At 43.5% G+C, this 15,338-nt stretch overlaps 1 protein-coding gene across 6 annotated transcripts in view; it reads right to left on the bottom strand.

Annotated features, from left to right (window-relative positions):
* Nucleotides 1-2,472: 2,472 nt before the first annotated feature.
* Nucleotides 2,473-15,338, bottom strand: part of LOC118282267 (kalirin) — a 164,673-nt gene continuing 151,807 nt past the window's right edge. For 4 of the 6 annotated variants that reach the window (XM_035603282.2, XM_035603274.2, XM_035603258.2 and 1 more), the window contains 6 exons: nt 11,754-11,961; nt 7,332-8,117; nt 6,656-6,934; nt 6,201-6,434; nt 5,612-5,803; nt 2,473-4,307 (listed from right to left, as the gene is read on the bottom strand). In XM_035603282.2, the coding sequence (XP_035459175.2) occupies nt 4,197-4,307; nt 5,612-5,803; nt 6,201-6,434; nt 6,656-6,934; nt 7,332-8,117; nt 11,754-11,961 (1,810 nt within the window). In that variant the 3' untranslated portion in view covers nt 2,473-4,196. The other 2 variants (XR_007707087.1, XM_035603291.2) reach the window with 2 other exon arrangements.

Raw genomic sequence — 15,338 nt, forward strand, 5'->3', positions numbered from 1 at the left:
TATAGTTCATCAGAAAGAAACAGTTATACACCAGAGCAATATGGAGTAAGTGAAAGGTACAACAGATTGAGTTGAGAAAACTCGTTGTTTCCTATTCGATGCTCAGTTTGAGAAATGTCTATGGGCAGAGTCTGTAAACACAGTCAACAGCAAGTATTAAATTAAAAGTAGTATTAAAGAGAATACAACTCCTTATTAATTATGGACGGGCAGAAAGCCAAAGTTGCAAATATTTGGCAGTCCAGTAAAAAAGAAAAATGAATAAATGGGATAAAAAAGCAAAGAAGAAATTCCTAGTTGGATATTGTGAAAATATCAAGGACTATCTTTTGTATGATCCAGTAGCACGAAATATCATTATAGCCAGGTATGTTGTTGTCATGGAAAACATAGATGACAGTTCAGCAACAATGAAGATAGGCCACCTGAAGAAGAGAGAAGAGCAAGATACCAGTGTAAGCCAGAAGGATGAGATTTTTATACCAGGGAATTCATCGAGCGACACTGATACCAGCTACTCAGATACCTTATCACCAGAGGAGATGGATCTTGTCTTCATGCAGCGTGATTCATCTACGCCAGAAAACGTGTGAGATGCAAAACAGACTACAAAGGTTATGCGAACATGTGTGCGGAAATGACAGGTGAACCAATTGCTGAAAGTGATATATTAAATTGTGCGGGAAAAGAAAGTTAACAGTAAAGGTGAAATGCATTATAGAGCCAGGCTTGTGGCTAAGGGATTTACCCAGTTGATGAGGTTTTTTCACCAGTTTTACCAGGGTTTTGTTAAATAATATTATGTTTTTTTTTAAACAGATTATAATATTGTTTTAGAGAGAATTTAGATTATTTTGTTAGGTCAGGGTGTTAAATATATGTAACAAAATAATATAATATGTATGTAGACCTATCAATTGTTAAACTCCTTATGTGATAAGTAAAACTCCTTGTATATTGTTTATTAAAAAACGTCAGTTGATTGCAAACCATTTAAGCGTTTTATTAATTTTGTATTTATTCATGGGGTTATCCTTGTTCTTTTAGAAACCCCAAATAAAAAAAACATACGATAATAAACGATGACATCTTTTCGATCGCCATAATTACAGATTAGCGTGCAGGATGGCTTGTAATTAGCGCACAGGCTCGTATAGTAAATAGAATATATTATTTTCGTTAAGTGATCGAAGTGTTATTTTTCATACTATAATCTATTTCTGCACCTATTAATGTCGACTTAGTTATTATTAACCGATAAATTAATTTGCGATGTAAAAGTTCACAATGCAAACTATTTCAATATTGTTATTTAGTAATAAATGTACTTCATATTATAGTTGGCTCCTGTATTGAGTAAAAGGCGCATTAGGCAGGTAGGAAGTTGGTATCCTATGGAGGGTGAGACGGTACTTCACGTCGAATCAATATACTATATAATCAATATGCTGAACCTGTACCAAGCACAGGTTTGGGCCTGTATGGAGTACTCTTCCCACCTTTGGGACGGCTCGGCTAATTACCAGTTAGATGAAGTTATAGATGTCGTGTTGTCAATGTATATCAAAATTAAGTATTTAATTCAATATTACATATTTATATTAATAATAGTGAAAAGTACTTATAGGTAGATAATTTGAATACAGTTTCACCTCATTCAAGCCGAAGCAATTACTTAGTTGGTGCTAGGATAGTTTTGAATGATTCAGAGAATCCAGTATTGATTACTTATTACAAAGATATGTTTAGGAATACCTTTAGGTATATACCAGTTAGAAACACATCGAGAGGCGTGCCAACAGGTGGAGGCCCGGCTTCAAAGCCTCGAACACAGGCGCTAAGTTGCAAGCCTTTCAGTTTATTACCGGATACGTTTCGGAGAGTGTGCGGGGGAATTGCACAACTTGATTCCCCCTAGTCCTTTCCATAAACGAATCACAAGACAATCGGCGATGCACCACCGCTTTATGGTGGATCTCCCACCCACTCGCACGAAGCGCTTCGCTTCAAGCTTACTTTTGCGAACAGCTAGGGAGCGGAATTCTTTGTCGGAGTCTGTTTCCCGATGGTTATAACCTGGGTGACTTCAAGGCCCGAGTGAATAGATTACTTATGGGTAGACGTGATCCATCGTAGGCCGCATCATCGCTTACCATCGGGCGAAATGGGAACCAAACGTCGATCCATAGAATATAAAAAAAGAGAATGTGACTCGGTATCTGTCTGTGTTATGTTTACGAGTAAAGCTATATAGGTACATAGGTGCTAGCTACGGACATTTTGTCATGTGGCACGCACGGCTGTTGTTCTTTAAACCAAACTATCTCGTAAAAATAAAGAAAGAAATATTTTATTTGGTGCAGACATTCAACGGTTGTGGCGTCTCTCCCTTGGGGTAATAACGTGGCGATAGAGTATTGAGGGATAAGCATAAGCAGCCAACATAAACAATAAAACAACTTTCGGTGTATATATTTTTTAAAATTTTGTATGTATTACGATTTTATAATATACATCAGCTTTAGACACTATGATATCTAAAAATGACACAGCGGGTAGCTGCTTCTTGATACGAAGTTGAAAATAAACAGGAACATTATTATTACAGGGCAACACTGACGCAGCACGAAGTGGAAGTTGCCAGCTACAAAAAAAAATAATAACGTGAGAGTGGTACCTTTTTGTTATACAAAACGTTCTTCTCTCACTGTTTAATGAGATCCCAACACCTGTCTTTGGTCTGTTCCCTACGAATGCAGTTCTCGGCAAACTTGCTGGCCGCTCTAACGTTTGACCAATGTCTTACTTGGCGCGGCCACAAAGTGTGGCGACAACTACTGAATACTTGACCCCTGTAGCTGCAGGAGCAACCCCGTGCTGCGTCAGTGAAGTATACAATTGTGCGTGAGACAGTGGACAACGCCTTAATACAAGACTACTCTTTAGAACGAAGCCCATTTAATACGTAAGCCAACATCCAAGTTCCAATACATAGATCACAGATCTTTAAGGCGTTTCGTTGTAACCACTCCTGTACAACTTGGTTCCCATAATTAGTTCTGCGTTTGCAATTAACCAAAACAAAACGAACGGAATACACTAAATATAATTTAGTTCGGTCATGTGGGTTGCTTATATCCATATATTCAGTGAGCGCAGCCCTCCACGTCTATGCCATTTAGTTTAGAATTAATAAGCAGTATACAATATCTTATTGTTTCCTAATTCCTTTATAATAGTTGTCTCGTGTATTCGTATTCGACTGACATAAAAGCTTCAATTGTCCACAGTAATACTTTACTTACAATAACTAAGGTTACGAGTTACATTTGGAAAGGCGTCTGTTGAGCGGCAGAGCGCACGAGCGGCAGTGTAGCGTGTACATTGCATCGTTACATCTAGTATACAGTATACCTAGCACTAACATAATATCTCGCGCCGCGGACGGCGGTACATCACACTACACGAACAAACAATTTGCATTTTGGTCACAAATTAAAATAAAATGATGCACTAAAACTTACTTCTATATACAATTTTATTCATTAGTGAATAATCAATTCATTATTAATTTAACGCGTACATACGATACAATTAGGAATAAGCATGAAAACTTCATTTTTAGCATAAATCACAGACACTTTCTTTAAAATCGGCCACTTTAGGAATATTATTTTAAAATTTATACAGGCCAAGGGGTCGTTGGTTAATTTATTGATTTAAATAAAAATAACGTCGATAACCGGTCGAGTGGCGACGCGCCGCTAGATGGCGCGCGCAGTTACCGATAACACAATGTTTCCAGTCAGCAAACAAGTCGCGAATAAAGTCCAAATAAGTAAAATACCAAACTCAATAGGTGGGCACATTGACTATACATCAATTACAGTAAACTACGGCTTAAGAAAATATAACGTATTCCTATTGAGTGATTATTGAATAAGATCTACTTTGTTCCTTAATTACTTGCACATAAAATGTTGGCTACAACAAGGATGAGTGTTAAGCGAGCCAATGTGTTTATGTCGCTTCAAATTTAATTTCAGTTCGAGAAGCGACGCTTCACTAGTCAGATGACGAGACGTCGTCGCCGCACGCATGCGGTGGCGTGATAGTCAAGTTGCAGGATGTCAGACAAACTGTGGTTGAGCACAATCTCCTCGAGGTGTGGAAGTAAGCACGGGTGGGCCGGCGCGTCACGTGTCGTTGGGCGAGCGCAGCGCGTGCAGCACGTTGCCGTGCCCCGCCGGCCGCCGCCGGTCCAGGAACGTCTTCAGCTGCGTCGCCGACAGCGCTGTGGTGGGTGCCTGCCACACAACACACAAGTGGACTACATTTAATATCAAACACTTGAGGATTCATTTCTCTAAACATTACACAATTGTAGGTTACAATGAAAACCGTCGATTGCTTAAATATGTAATTCCATTCCTGAGAACCAGTTCCAAAGCTTACAACTGTTTACGTTTCCAAGTTTAAAAATGTATTCCGGAGTAACTACTTTGTAAAAAGTAATAGCTGTTTATTTGAATGGAGACCCCCACGGGATGCTAGGCTGAGACAAAGAGATACCGGTGCCCTACAAGAGGAACAAGGGAACCCAGCTCTCAGCTGTTTCTAGTAAAAAAACTTTCAGGTTTGCTGCACAAATATATAATACATTACCTAATGAAATTAAAGCACTACTTACTTCTCTTCAAAACGTAACTTAAGCATTTTTTAATAATTAATAAATAAGTGTTATTATAATTTAGCTAAATTGATGATGACTGATGACAGACGAATTGTATAAGTAATAATGCGTGATGTTGTTTCTGTCAGTAAATGTCAATCTTTAGTAAGGTGTTACCACATTTCATTTCATTTCTGATTGATAAATTATCTAAATGTTAAACACAAATATTATTTTGTTCGTAAATTGTAATTATGACATTAATAATGTGAATTATGTGCAATAACTTGGACAGAAAATTACGACTATTATCGGTAAGAGCATTATACAACGTGTAACAAAATACCCATATACATCAAGAAGCGCTGATGAAAACAGGTTGAATAGAGTCTCTAAACGAAGCTTCAGCTTAAAATATGTTTAAAAAAAAATTTGTACCAAATACTTAGTATCGCATGGTTCTTGATTTTAAATCATGCAAACGTGTCACAGCACTACAGGGATCACTCGCTAATATTACGAAACATTTCTTCTGTCAATCTGATCGCCTTGTACCTGTCTACCTAATTTTGAAACACGCGGCGGCTCGATTTGAAAAATTCATAACTTGGTACCATGAAAATATGAGTTAAAAAAACCCTTACCGTATCGTGTGTGTGTGCAGACACAATGTGGCCAACATGTAACTTCACATAAACACGACACCCAGAGCCAAAACAACAATTTCTGGATCACACCAAGAGATGCTCCGTGCGGGAATCGAACCCGCTACACGTTGCGCGGCACCCGATTGACCAGCCACCGCGCTAACCGCGCATTCAAAACCGTGTCAATGTGAAACCGTGCAGTAAGTTGAAAGCCACGCGAAGGTAAGTGAAGACAAACCATTTGAGCTGTGTTAGTTGGCGTTGGGTAGTTGGTTACACAAAGTGCACTGACCTCGTCGAACCAGGGGTCCTGCAGCGCGGCGCGCGGCGCGAGGCGGCGGCCGGGCGCCGGCTCCAGCAGGCCGCGGATCATGTGCTGCGCGCGCTCGCCCACGGCGGCCCAGTGCTCCGGCGGGAAGCAGTAGTCGCACTTTATTATGTTCGCCGTCGTCTCCTCTATCGACTCGTCCAGGAACGGGGATAACTATTTACAAACAATGAAATTCAATTAAGCGTTGATTTCCCAGCATTACAGGATGGCCTAAAAATCCATCACCAGAATTGACAGAACAATCGTATTGAGTTACAGTAACTTCTCAATTGCCCGTTTACATATGTTTGTATGAGACACTCGTGTCTACCGACGTATGCGCAAATATTTCAATACTGAATAGTAATGGTACCATAAGTTAATCTTTGCAGCCCCGGCGAGCCCAGGCTGCAAGCCCACAGTATCCTGGTGTATTTGGTTGGTAGATATTGCCGCCCTGGCCTGACCTTACTTTACCCGCAGCCAGCTGCAGGGAACAGTTAATAACAGCCTAACAGCCTTAGCGTGCTGGAACAGACTGGCCCTCTACAGAAGTAATGGCAATAATTACCCCCGTGAGGAAGACGTAGAGGAACACGCCGGCTGCCCAGGCGTCCCACGCGGGCGCGGGCGGCCGGCCCAGCACGCACTCCGGTGGCGCGAACTCCAGCTGCGCAGGCGCAGGCGGGAGCACCTCGCGGCCAGTGTTGCCTGCCCCGCCCTCCCCTGTCTCGACTGCAGAGCCCAGGTCCACCAGCTTCAGTTGAGGCACCGACCCACCCAGCTCTACTAGCACGTTCTCGGGCTGAAACAGGTCGCAGTCAGGTTACGTTTTACAATTATTGGAAATATTAACACTGCACTATTTCTCTATTGTTATTCTTTTGATAAAACAGTCATCGTTGTGTTATTCGGCTTAGCCAAGGCCAAGAAACAAAAGTCAAAGTGTTTTGTTGTTCCAAACAACGTGTTCAATCGATATTACTCTGGTGCCGACTGACGCTACAAAATGCGATGCAAACGTACCCTGACGTCAAGGTGTGCGACGTTGATGGAGTGCAGCCAGTCGAGCGCGGACAGCAGCTGCTTCGTGTGGTGCGCCACCATCTGCTGCGTGTACAGGTGCGGCGAGGAGGCGGCCCAGTCCAGCAGTGGGCCCCCGCTCACCATCTCCAGCACGAGAGTGTGGGCCCCCGCGCGAGGCACCTCCGGGAACAGCGCCATGGCGCGCACTACCGCGCCGTGCGCCGACCGGGAGAGGATGCGGTACTCCCGCATGGCGTCCGCGCCGCGACCGGCCAGTACCTGGGGGTTCAACGTGTTATAATCGATGTTAACATTAACCACTGGTACAACCTGGCCTGCTGACGAAAAGCAGTTAGTTAAGAAACTTATGCTACAATAACGACGTTTACAAAATTAAAATGCAAGCATATACTTGGGTATGTTAAAACAAGTTTCATTCCCAGTTTGACCCTTTTTTTACCCGACTGTAATTACACGGTCGTATTCAGCTGGACTTGTTGGTTTGTTCGTTTCGGTCTATTGGAATATTACGCCCTTCCTGAGCACAGTTTAATGTAATATAATTATATAACTAATCTATTTTTTTTATTTGTCTCCATTATGGATATCAAACGAAATGGTGGAATAGAGGTCATTAAAGCCGTTTAACATAAATAATATAATGCAAGCCACCGACCTGTTTGAGCGCCACCCGCTGGCCGGTGCCGGTGTCCCGCGCGGCCAGCACGCGCGCGGTGCGGCCGCGGCCCACCTCCTCCTCCACGCTGTAGCGGCGCGCGAACTGCTCGCGCTGCCACGCGCCGCCGCCGCCGCACGCCGCGGGGCCCGACGCGGGCCCGGCCGCGCCGCTCCGCGCGCACACCACCCGGAAACTGTACTGTCCCGCAGGCAGCTCTTCTAGTGCCAGCGTATTGGCCGCGGCGGGGGTTTCAGTAGCTCGTCGCCACTCTCCCTCTCCCACTCGACAGTACTCGAGATGCGCAGGAGTCGCCTCGTCCCATTGTATGACCAGGCCACCGCCAGGGTGCGCGCGCACTGCCGGCACGCCAGGCGCCCCGCCTGCCCCCACCGTCAGCCGCGCGGAACTCTGCACTCCTCCCAACTCGTTGCTGACGAGGCAACAATACACGCCGGCGTCTGACGCGCGACACGCGTGTATAGTCAAAGTTGCGAGACCGTCTGGAGTCATTGATATAGCAAACCGACCACCGTGCCGTAGCGCATGAGTCTCGGGTGCAGTCTTGCGCCAAGACGCAGTGGCCCGAGTGGCCACAGCGCGGCACGAGATGGTGGCGGTGGCGCCCGGCGTGGCCGTCACGTCGGCCGCCGGCTCGGCCAGCTCGGGCGCGCGCAGCTCGGTGACCAGGCCGTCGGCGCCGGGCTCCGCGGGCCCGCCGCCGGCGGCGCTGCTGGCGCTGGCGCCGCGCCGCAGCTTCAGGCCCCACGGCCGCTTGGACAAGCCCTGCCACACGTGGTCAGTGTAGACGCGCTGCCGACGGGCAGGCACTGCGTCGCAAGCGTCACATGCATGCTCACCCGCGCTCCGCACCGTCGGCATCGCTCGATACATTCGTTACATATACTATTTACATCAATAAATTAAAACTTAAAGTCAACGGCGGTTATTCCAAATCACTTAGCACATAACTAGCTGCGCGTCAGTCAATCGGCCCGCTATCACAGTCTATGTTAGAAATGCATTCCCGTGTATATCATACCTACAACAAAAGAAATATAGACAAGCGTTAAATAAAACATGCAACAAAGAAGAACAAGCGCCCAAAGTAAATAAAATATGAAAAAGAAAACAAACAATTAGCTATACAATAAATGTGTGTGTGTGTGTGTGTGCGCGCGCACTCAAGGTAAAGCTCATAAATAAATTAACGGCAGATACAGAGATACAAGGGTAAGTTGGAAACCTGAATTTCATACACAAATCTATTTTTATAAATCCTTTCATACTACAACCACTGTCAAAATGTAAACTAACTTTCAATAAAAAGAAAGGAAAAGAGAAAAATAAAGACTGCACCATTTACAAGAAGTGGAACGCGCTGTGACATTCGTTTTGGAACACACAAAAATGGAATAATAATAAATGTGTCTAGCGATATCTCATTGGTACCGAGATGGTGGCAAATTCAATAAATAAAAATCTAAATTTATTTAGGACGCTTACACTATACGGTGCCGCTGTGTTACTTGTATTTGTATGGTGCCTTACATGCTATGTGGATCTGGTCAGATATCGCCAATTTCGAATTTCGATTCGAAATCTCGCGAGATTAGCAGTTTTGTAAATTTATTTTACAAATAATCACAATATTTGAATAAACTAAGAAACAATTATACGATATTGAACATCACGATTTTTCACAATTAATGTGTATGCATCAATGACCAAACACTGTCTGCACTCGTACTCTAGCAGCATTCAAACTGAACAAGAGTATCTTAGAAATACAATCGGGAGAAAATCAATAAAACATTTCCAATTGTCTGCACGCGCTAATCTCCAAAAGTAACAAATGGATTTGTATAAACCCTTTGTGTAGTTACGGGTACCAAGTTAGAGCCAGAAACTAGATTTTGAATGAATTTCAAGTAGCTTACAACTTGTACTTTGATGTTCGTAACAAACTAAAGAAACAATCAGTCGACTCTACTACTATCGAAAAAAAAAAGAAGGAAATTTCGTGAGATCGGGATACCAGAGCTATATCTTATAGACACCAGATTAGTCCTCCTCTACATTGTAGAACAATCAAGGAAGTGTAAATGTAAGAAACCCCCCCCCCCCTACAGCCACCTGGCAGGGAGTAGGTCCAGGTAAGCTTGCTATCGAGACATAAGTTACTTATCTATTAATTAAATACTTATTTTTTCCTTCGATATTAATTTAATGCGTCCTGATTACCTAGTGCACTTGTTATACTTACCGTCTAATTATTTATCATGAATTGTACCTAGTATCCAAGTTTAACAAGACAAATCACTACATGGCTGGCACACACTCTGCACTCATACATACGATTATTGTAGCCAACTAATATGTAGGTGCGATTCTTAATGTGTTTGTCAAACACCACTGGCCACTAGTATCACCAGTTTTACCACCAATTTCACCAATAGTGTATTCTCTTTCTCTACTCTGCTCGAATACATTGAGAGATGCGTCGTTGTAGCCACACCATTGTGCAAACCGTTACGTATGCCGGCTCCGTTACCCTACTACGTAATTGATTTGTACTTACTAAGCGAGTGCCTACAGGTGTGGAGTCGTAGTGTAAATGGAGAATATATTGAAGCGACAATGCACCAAGTGGCTCTTATGTCCCTACTATGTACCAGTTGTACTCATTTATGATGTCATTCACATTTTATTGGTGAAACGTGTGTACGAGTACATGAATATGATTCTCACTCATATATTTAATGATTTCGATTGAAATTCTCAGCAGGTACAAGTCTCGGGTTTAGGCGTAGTTATACTTTTAGATTAACATTCGGTGAGTGTGGCTACGTGGTGTTTGTCTTGCTATTTACTTAAATACCATTAATTATACGTTGCGTGTTGTTTGAACAACGTCATTCCATAGTCTGCACTAAAAGCAGTTTGGTAATTCACGTAGTCTTGAGGATTGTGGAATAAATCTGACTTAGTATTGTAGATTCTTGAAAGAATAGGCCTACAAGTATGTATTGCTGACGGTGATGGAGCTCATACGTGACGCAGTTAACTACTGTTACTGAAAGGACTGGGAATGTTGCTATTACGAGTTTCCATCATTCAGTGCGCTTACTATGAGTTTGTTTACGTTTAACGAGATCGAAACGAGACCGCGTTCGACCAGTTTCGTTAGCAGCGTGTCTTTGACGTATGTATCAAAAGATGTAAATGTCCACGCCTGTGCTCCAGTTCTACAACACCGACCATATTTGTGTGTTTATAAATGTAACAACCAACTTCTTGTCTTGCATATCAGTAACGTTAGTGCACTCACGCACGCATTCATGCATTCGTGGGGAACAATCTATAAAGCAGCAAGTTTTCAAAGTCAAAGCATTTATTTCAATTAATCCTAAATTAGGCACTTCGGAAACTTCAAATTGAATTGCCAGTCAGTCTGGCTATCAGTGAAGCTAAGTGCTCGTTCCAAAGTGTAGCTTCCAATGGAGAAGAACGAGCAAGAAAGTCCATGTGGACCCAGTTCTCCTTATATTAAAACTAAAGTGATTTTATTAGTTTTTGTAGTAGTTGATAAGTAGTTATTAATTATCTTATAGTATCTCAGCTTATTACTACTGATTGATAAGATTTGTGATCGTAATATTGTTCTTATGTAAATATTACTTTTACAGGCCTCACTTTTGAGCTGCTAAGCGCGAAGCTCGACAACAGCTCACCCGTTTTGGCTAATTCATTTTCTGTTTGTGTGTTACTGTTAGCAGAATGTTCTTATGTCAGACAAAATCAACAGACGCCGTAGGTGTTATTGATTTGCTAATAGAATTACTTGAAATAACGTTTTATTTTAAATTTCATATCAAAAGTTATTTATTTATCTTCATTTCATTCGTTCATTTTTGTTCACGAAAGTTAGCAATAAATAGAATTGTAGTATACAATCTGCGCAGTTTCGTCAGAAACTTCGTTTTTCGTTGAGTTAGAGTAGGCCCCCTGATATGCGCAGAAACATGACTAATATGGCGAAACAAAGTTCGCGAGGTCCGCTAGTTGTATAATCTAATCTAGTAGTATTACATATCTTAGTTATTGCCTTGCCCTTTGAAGCGTTAGCGTGTTGTTAGTACTATCTACCGATCAAATGTGTTTACATGACGTTGCTCGTCTACAGTCAAGTACTTTGGACTTATTTCTCGTACGTCGTGCAGGTAAACACAAAGCTCCCCAAGTTACAGGTATTTGGTACCTTTTGCGCCTACCTGCTCCATGAACTATGTATTCTCCCATGCCCCGTCTGTTCAGGGCACACTTGTAATGTTCCATAGCTTTGCATGTAAACACATTGCGTTCACCTTCCAGCTCGTTTAGTGAGTGAGTGTGGTGAAGTGACCCACTGCGCATACTTACGTTAGCCTGCGGCGGCGAGGTCGGGCTGACGGCAGAGCTACCGCCGCCCTTTTTCCTGTCATCGGCGCGGATTGTGGTGGGTAGGTTGATAGTATTCGCCTTGGCGTGGGGGCGCTGGGCGCGAGTCCGCAGTTCGGGTGCCAGCGCCCCGCCTAAAGAAGGCGGAACACTCTCCGTCTTGCGAAGCCCGCACCAACCCTCACCTACACTATCGGGACGGGAATAGGAATGTTAAAATCAAAATAAAATAAAACAAAATTCGGTGCACCAGCTTTCGACCACTGTGTGTGTGGGTGAGTACTTTCAACTTGACATCAAACTATACTTGTGAAAGAAACTCATTTCAAGTGTCAACATCCATTGCTGCGTTAAAGAAGAAAGTACTCGTCAAAAAGGAAACAAAAAAAGGGTAAACAATGTAGAGGCATGTTTCAATATCATGTGTTGGATACTTGTGTCACTTGTTATTGTTTCAATTGGCATTAACTTGAATGAGGTAACTATAATTGTATGATACGAATATATATCCATGGGTAACGCTATGCAGTAAGACAGAGCTCGCTCTAACTAGGTGTCGTTAGACTAAGTTAGTCGGTTAGTAAGTCGTGTTGGTATACTACAGCGGCATGGTACAGTCGGCGCAGTGTCTAGCAGCGCCAGGTAGCGAAGCTGGCCACCAACTCATAAACATAACGAAACATAAAACAAGCATGCGGGACTAAAAGCAGAAAACCACAAGCATATTTTATTGACATTAATTTATTTTAATGGTCAAGTTACAGTGATTTTAAACGTTAATATTATATACAAAACTTAGGATCCAATAGCGAATATATACATACAACGACAGTTACAAAACTATAATACCAAGTGTCGCAACACTCGAGTGTCGAACAAATCAAGTTTTGGTCGTAATAGAATAGCAAAAGTACTTTTCGTAAATTCTAAAATATATACTAGTACAGATCATGTTGGCCACGACCGCATAATATCGTGGGGGTGAAGCTACATACTTTATTATCATTACTCAAGGAGAACGTAACACAACAATGCGCAACCACAAACGATCCGTCGACGAGAGTGCCCTCTGTCGAATTATATTAAATCTAAATCATAGTAGAGTTTAAATTGAGTGAGTAGTAATCTAGGTAGCGACGGAACGAAGCGTGGGGAGGTCCGGCGAGCAAGCGTCTCCGCCGACACCGCGCCGAGTCGCGGCAAGCAATATGCATCAGCGCACTTCCAGTACCTCCAACTCTTGTCTGCCCTTACTCCTCAGTAGCATAGCATAACTCGGCAAACAATACATTACAATACTTGACTTCTTACATACTAATATTATAACATCCAAAGCTGATTTTAAGCATTTCGTGATAATATTATAATTCTTATCAACTAACTACCTGGGAGTCACGTGACATACTCAATAAGTAACCTATTCATATACAAACAGAACGAACTCAAGTGTTGGCCCCTGCACGTGGATCATTTCATCGAAACTGCCAAACAAATGGTGTCGACATCAATTCATCTTTGTGACTGCCAGTAGTGCCAGTATTACGGATATGTTAGGAAACTGAGCGCAACATTGTAAATACATACATGTCGAGGGGTGACTGCAACCGTACGTAGGGTATCACACTATAAATATATGTTAAGCTGTAATGATTAAATACACGACTTCGCTAATAAACATTCAACGATCATCGATTGCGAGTAATATGATATAATGTTACAGTAAATACGTTGCACCTAGAGGTGCGCCACGGCCGCGAGTACGTGTGACTGACATCGTACAGTAGCGGTGACGAGAACATTCCATCGTATGTCGGGCTGTCGGGCGTACAGCGCGACATGTGTGACTTACCTAAGCATGCAAATACTAAGTCCGACCATTCAAAATATCGTTCACACGTTTATATCCAGTCTTCTTCGATTCCTACTTAACAACTATTCGAAAAGTTAAATAATCGTTCTATCGATGTGATTCATAACGACGCAACGTCGCAACACTTGCAGCGCGAACAAGTCTTAATATAACAGCGTAACGAAGGAAGCTGTGGACATTGGCTGGCTCGGCATCGCTCGTCTCTGGCGCCACAAGTCGGCAGACAGTTACAGCTAGCAATACTCGTGCTCGGAGCAGGAGTTGCTTTGTTCTGCGCTGGTGTTAAGTATCCCAACGAGTATGTTTGAGTAGTGTGCAAGTCAGATGTCGCGGTCGGGTCTGATGCGGCAGTGGAAGCAGCAGCCCGGCCAAATACAACGCCACTACTTGGCGGAGCAATGATAATCTCCGACGTAGTGCCTACCAACATTCCGCTGCTGCCTCCGTCGCCGCGGCGTTGTGCGTTAGACACGTTATCACATAACGTTTGTACGTTGCCCCAATATTTGGACACGAACAATGTATAATATATAACATGGGCAGTGATCGCGAGCAACCACGTCATTGGCAGACGTTTACAACTAAATCTATTCAATGCACTAACAAGTAAACATCAACAGTTGAACGGCGGCAGTGTTTACTAAATGCAAACTTTAAAATGGCAGTATGTTATTGCTAGACGGGCGCGCGGCTGTACACCTCGCGGCCAGTCGCGGCCAGTCGCGGCCAGTCGCGGCCAGTCGCGGCCAGTCGCGGCCGGTCGCGGCCGGTCGCGGCCAGTCGCGGCCAGTCGCGGCCAGTCGCGGCCGGTCGCGGCCAGTCGCGGCCAGTCGCGGCCAGTCGCGGCCGGTCGCGGCCAGTCGCGGCCAGTCGCGGCTCGCTCGCGTGGCACGGGCGAGCCGCCACTACAACGTCGGCACGAGATTGCAGTGATACAGTAGCGACGATGTCAATCGATCATCACTTTATTATTGCTACTAGTTAACATAATTAGGTACCTATCCAACGTTAAAAATATCTAAATAAAATATATATCTAAATATCAATTCCAGTGTTTGTTAACCTAACATGGACAATACAACATCCGCTAGTCGCGCTCGTGTCCGCTGGCATCTCGCACTCGGTTACATTACACGCTCCCATCCATCACCACATTCATCACTAATGATTTATTCTCTTAAAGACCCAGCACTAGGCACCACACGTCTCGAGACGTTCCATTAAAACGTGACCGAGGTGGAGTGTACCGAGTCGCGGTCGTGTTAGTGCCGACGTGCGCACTAGTGCCCCCTCTAAGCCACTAAGCTCGAATGATCCTCTCGGCCCATCACCGTGCTCCCTCCCTCGATACAAGTGCAACGCTACCACTTCACTATATATCTTTGTCCCAACGTATTGCATCTAGCAGTTAACCCACGAAGGGTCACGATGACGGCTCAATGGTGCCTTCCAACTATACTATATTGCTTATGGTAAGTACGATTGATGTAAAGCTTATATTTCCATGTCGAAGCAGTTTGTCGGCTCGTTAACATTTGTTGCACCATACACATAATGCAGTAGTGGATTGTTACAATAAATACTTCTACTGATACAAGCCCACGAGATGTTTGGTTAGTACATTAGTATTTAGTGTTACATTACACAAAGATCGGAACTAGTTGTATGTAGTACTAGGTGCGATGGTCATTGTTAGT

The sequence above is a fragment of the Spodoptera frugiperda genome, chromosome 25, assembly GCF_023101765.2.
Source record: "Spodoptera frugiperda isolate SF20-4 chromosome 25, AGI-APGP_CSIRO_Sfru_2.0, whole genome shotgun sequence".
In the NCBI taxonomy this organism is placed as follows: Eukaryota; Metazoa; Arthropoda; class Insecta; order Lepidoptera; family Noctuidae; genus Spodoptera; species Spodoptera frugiperda.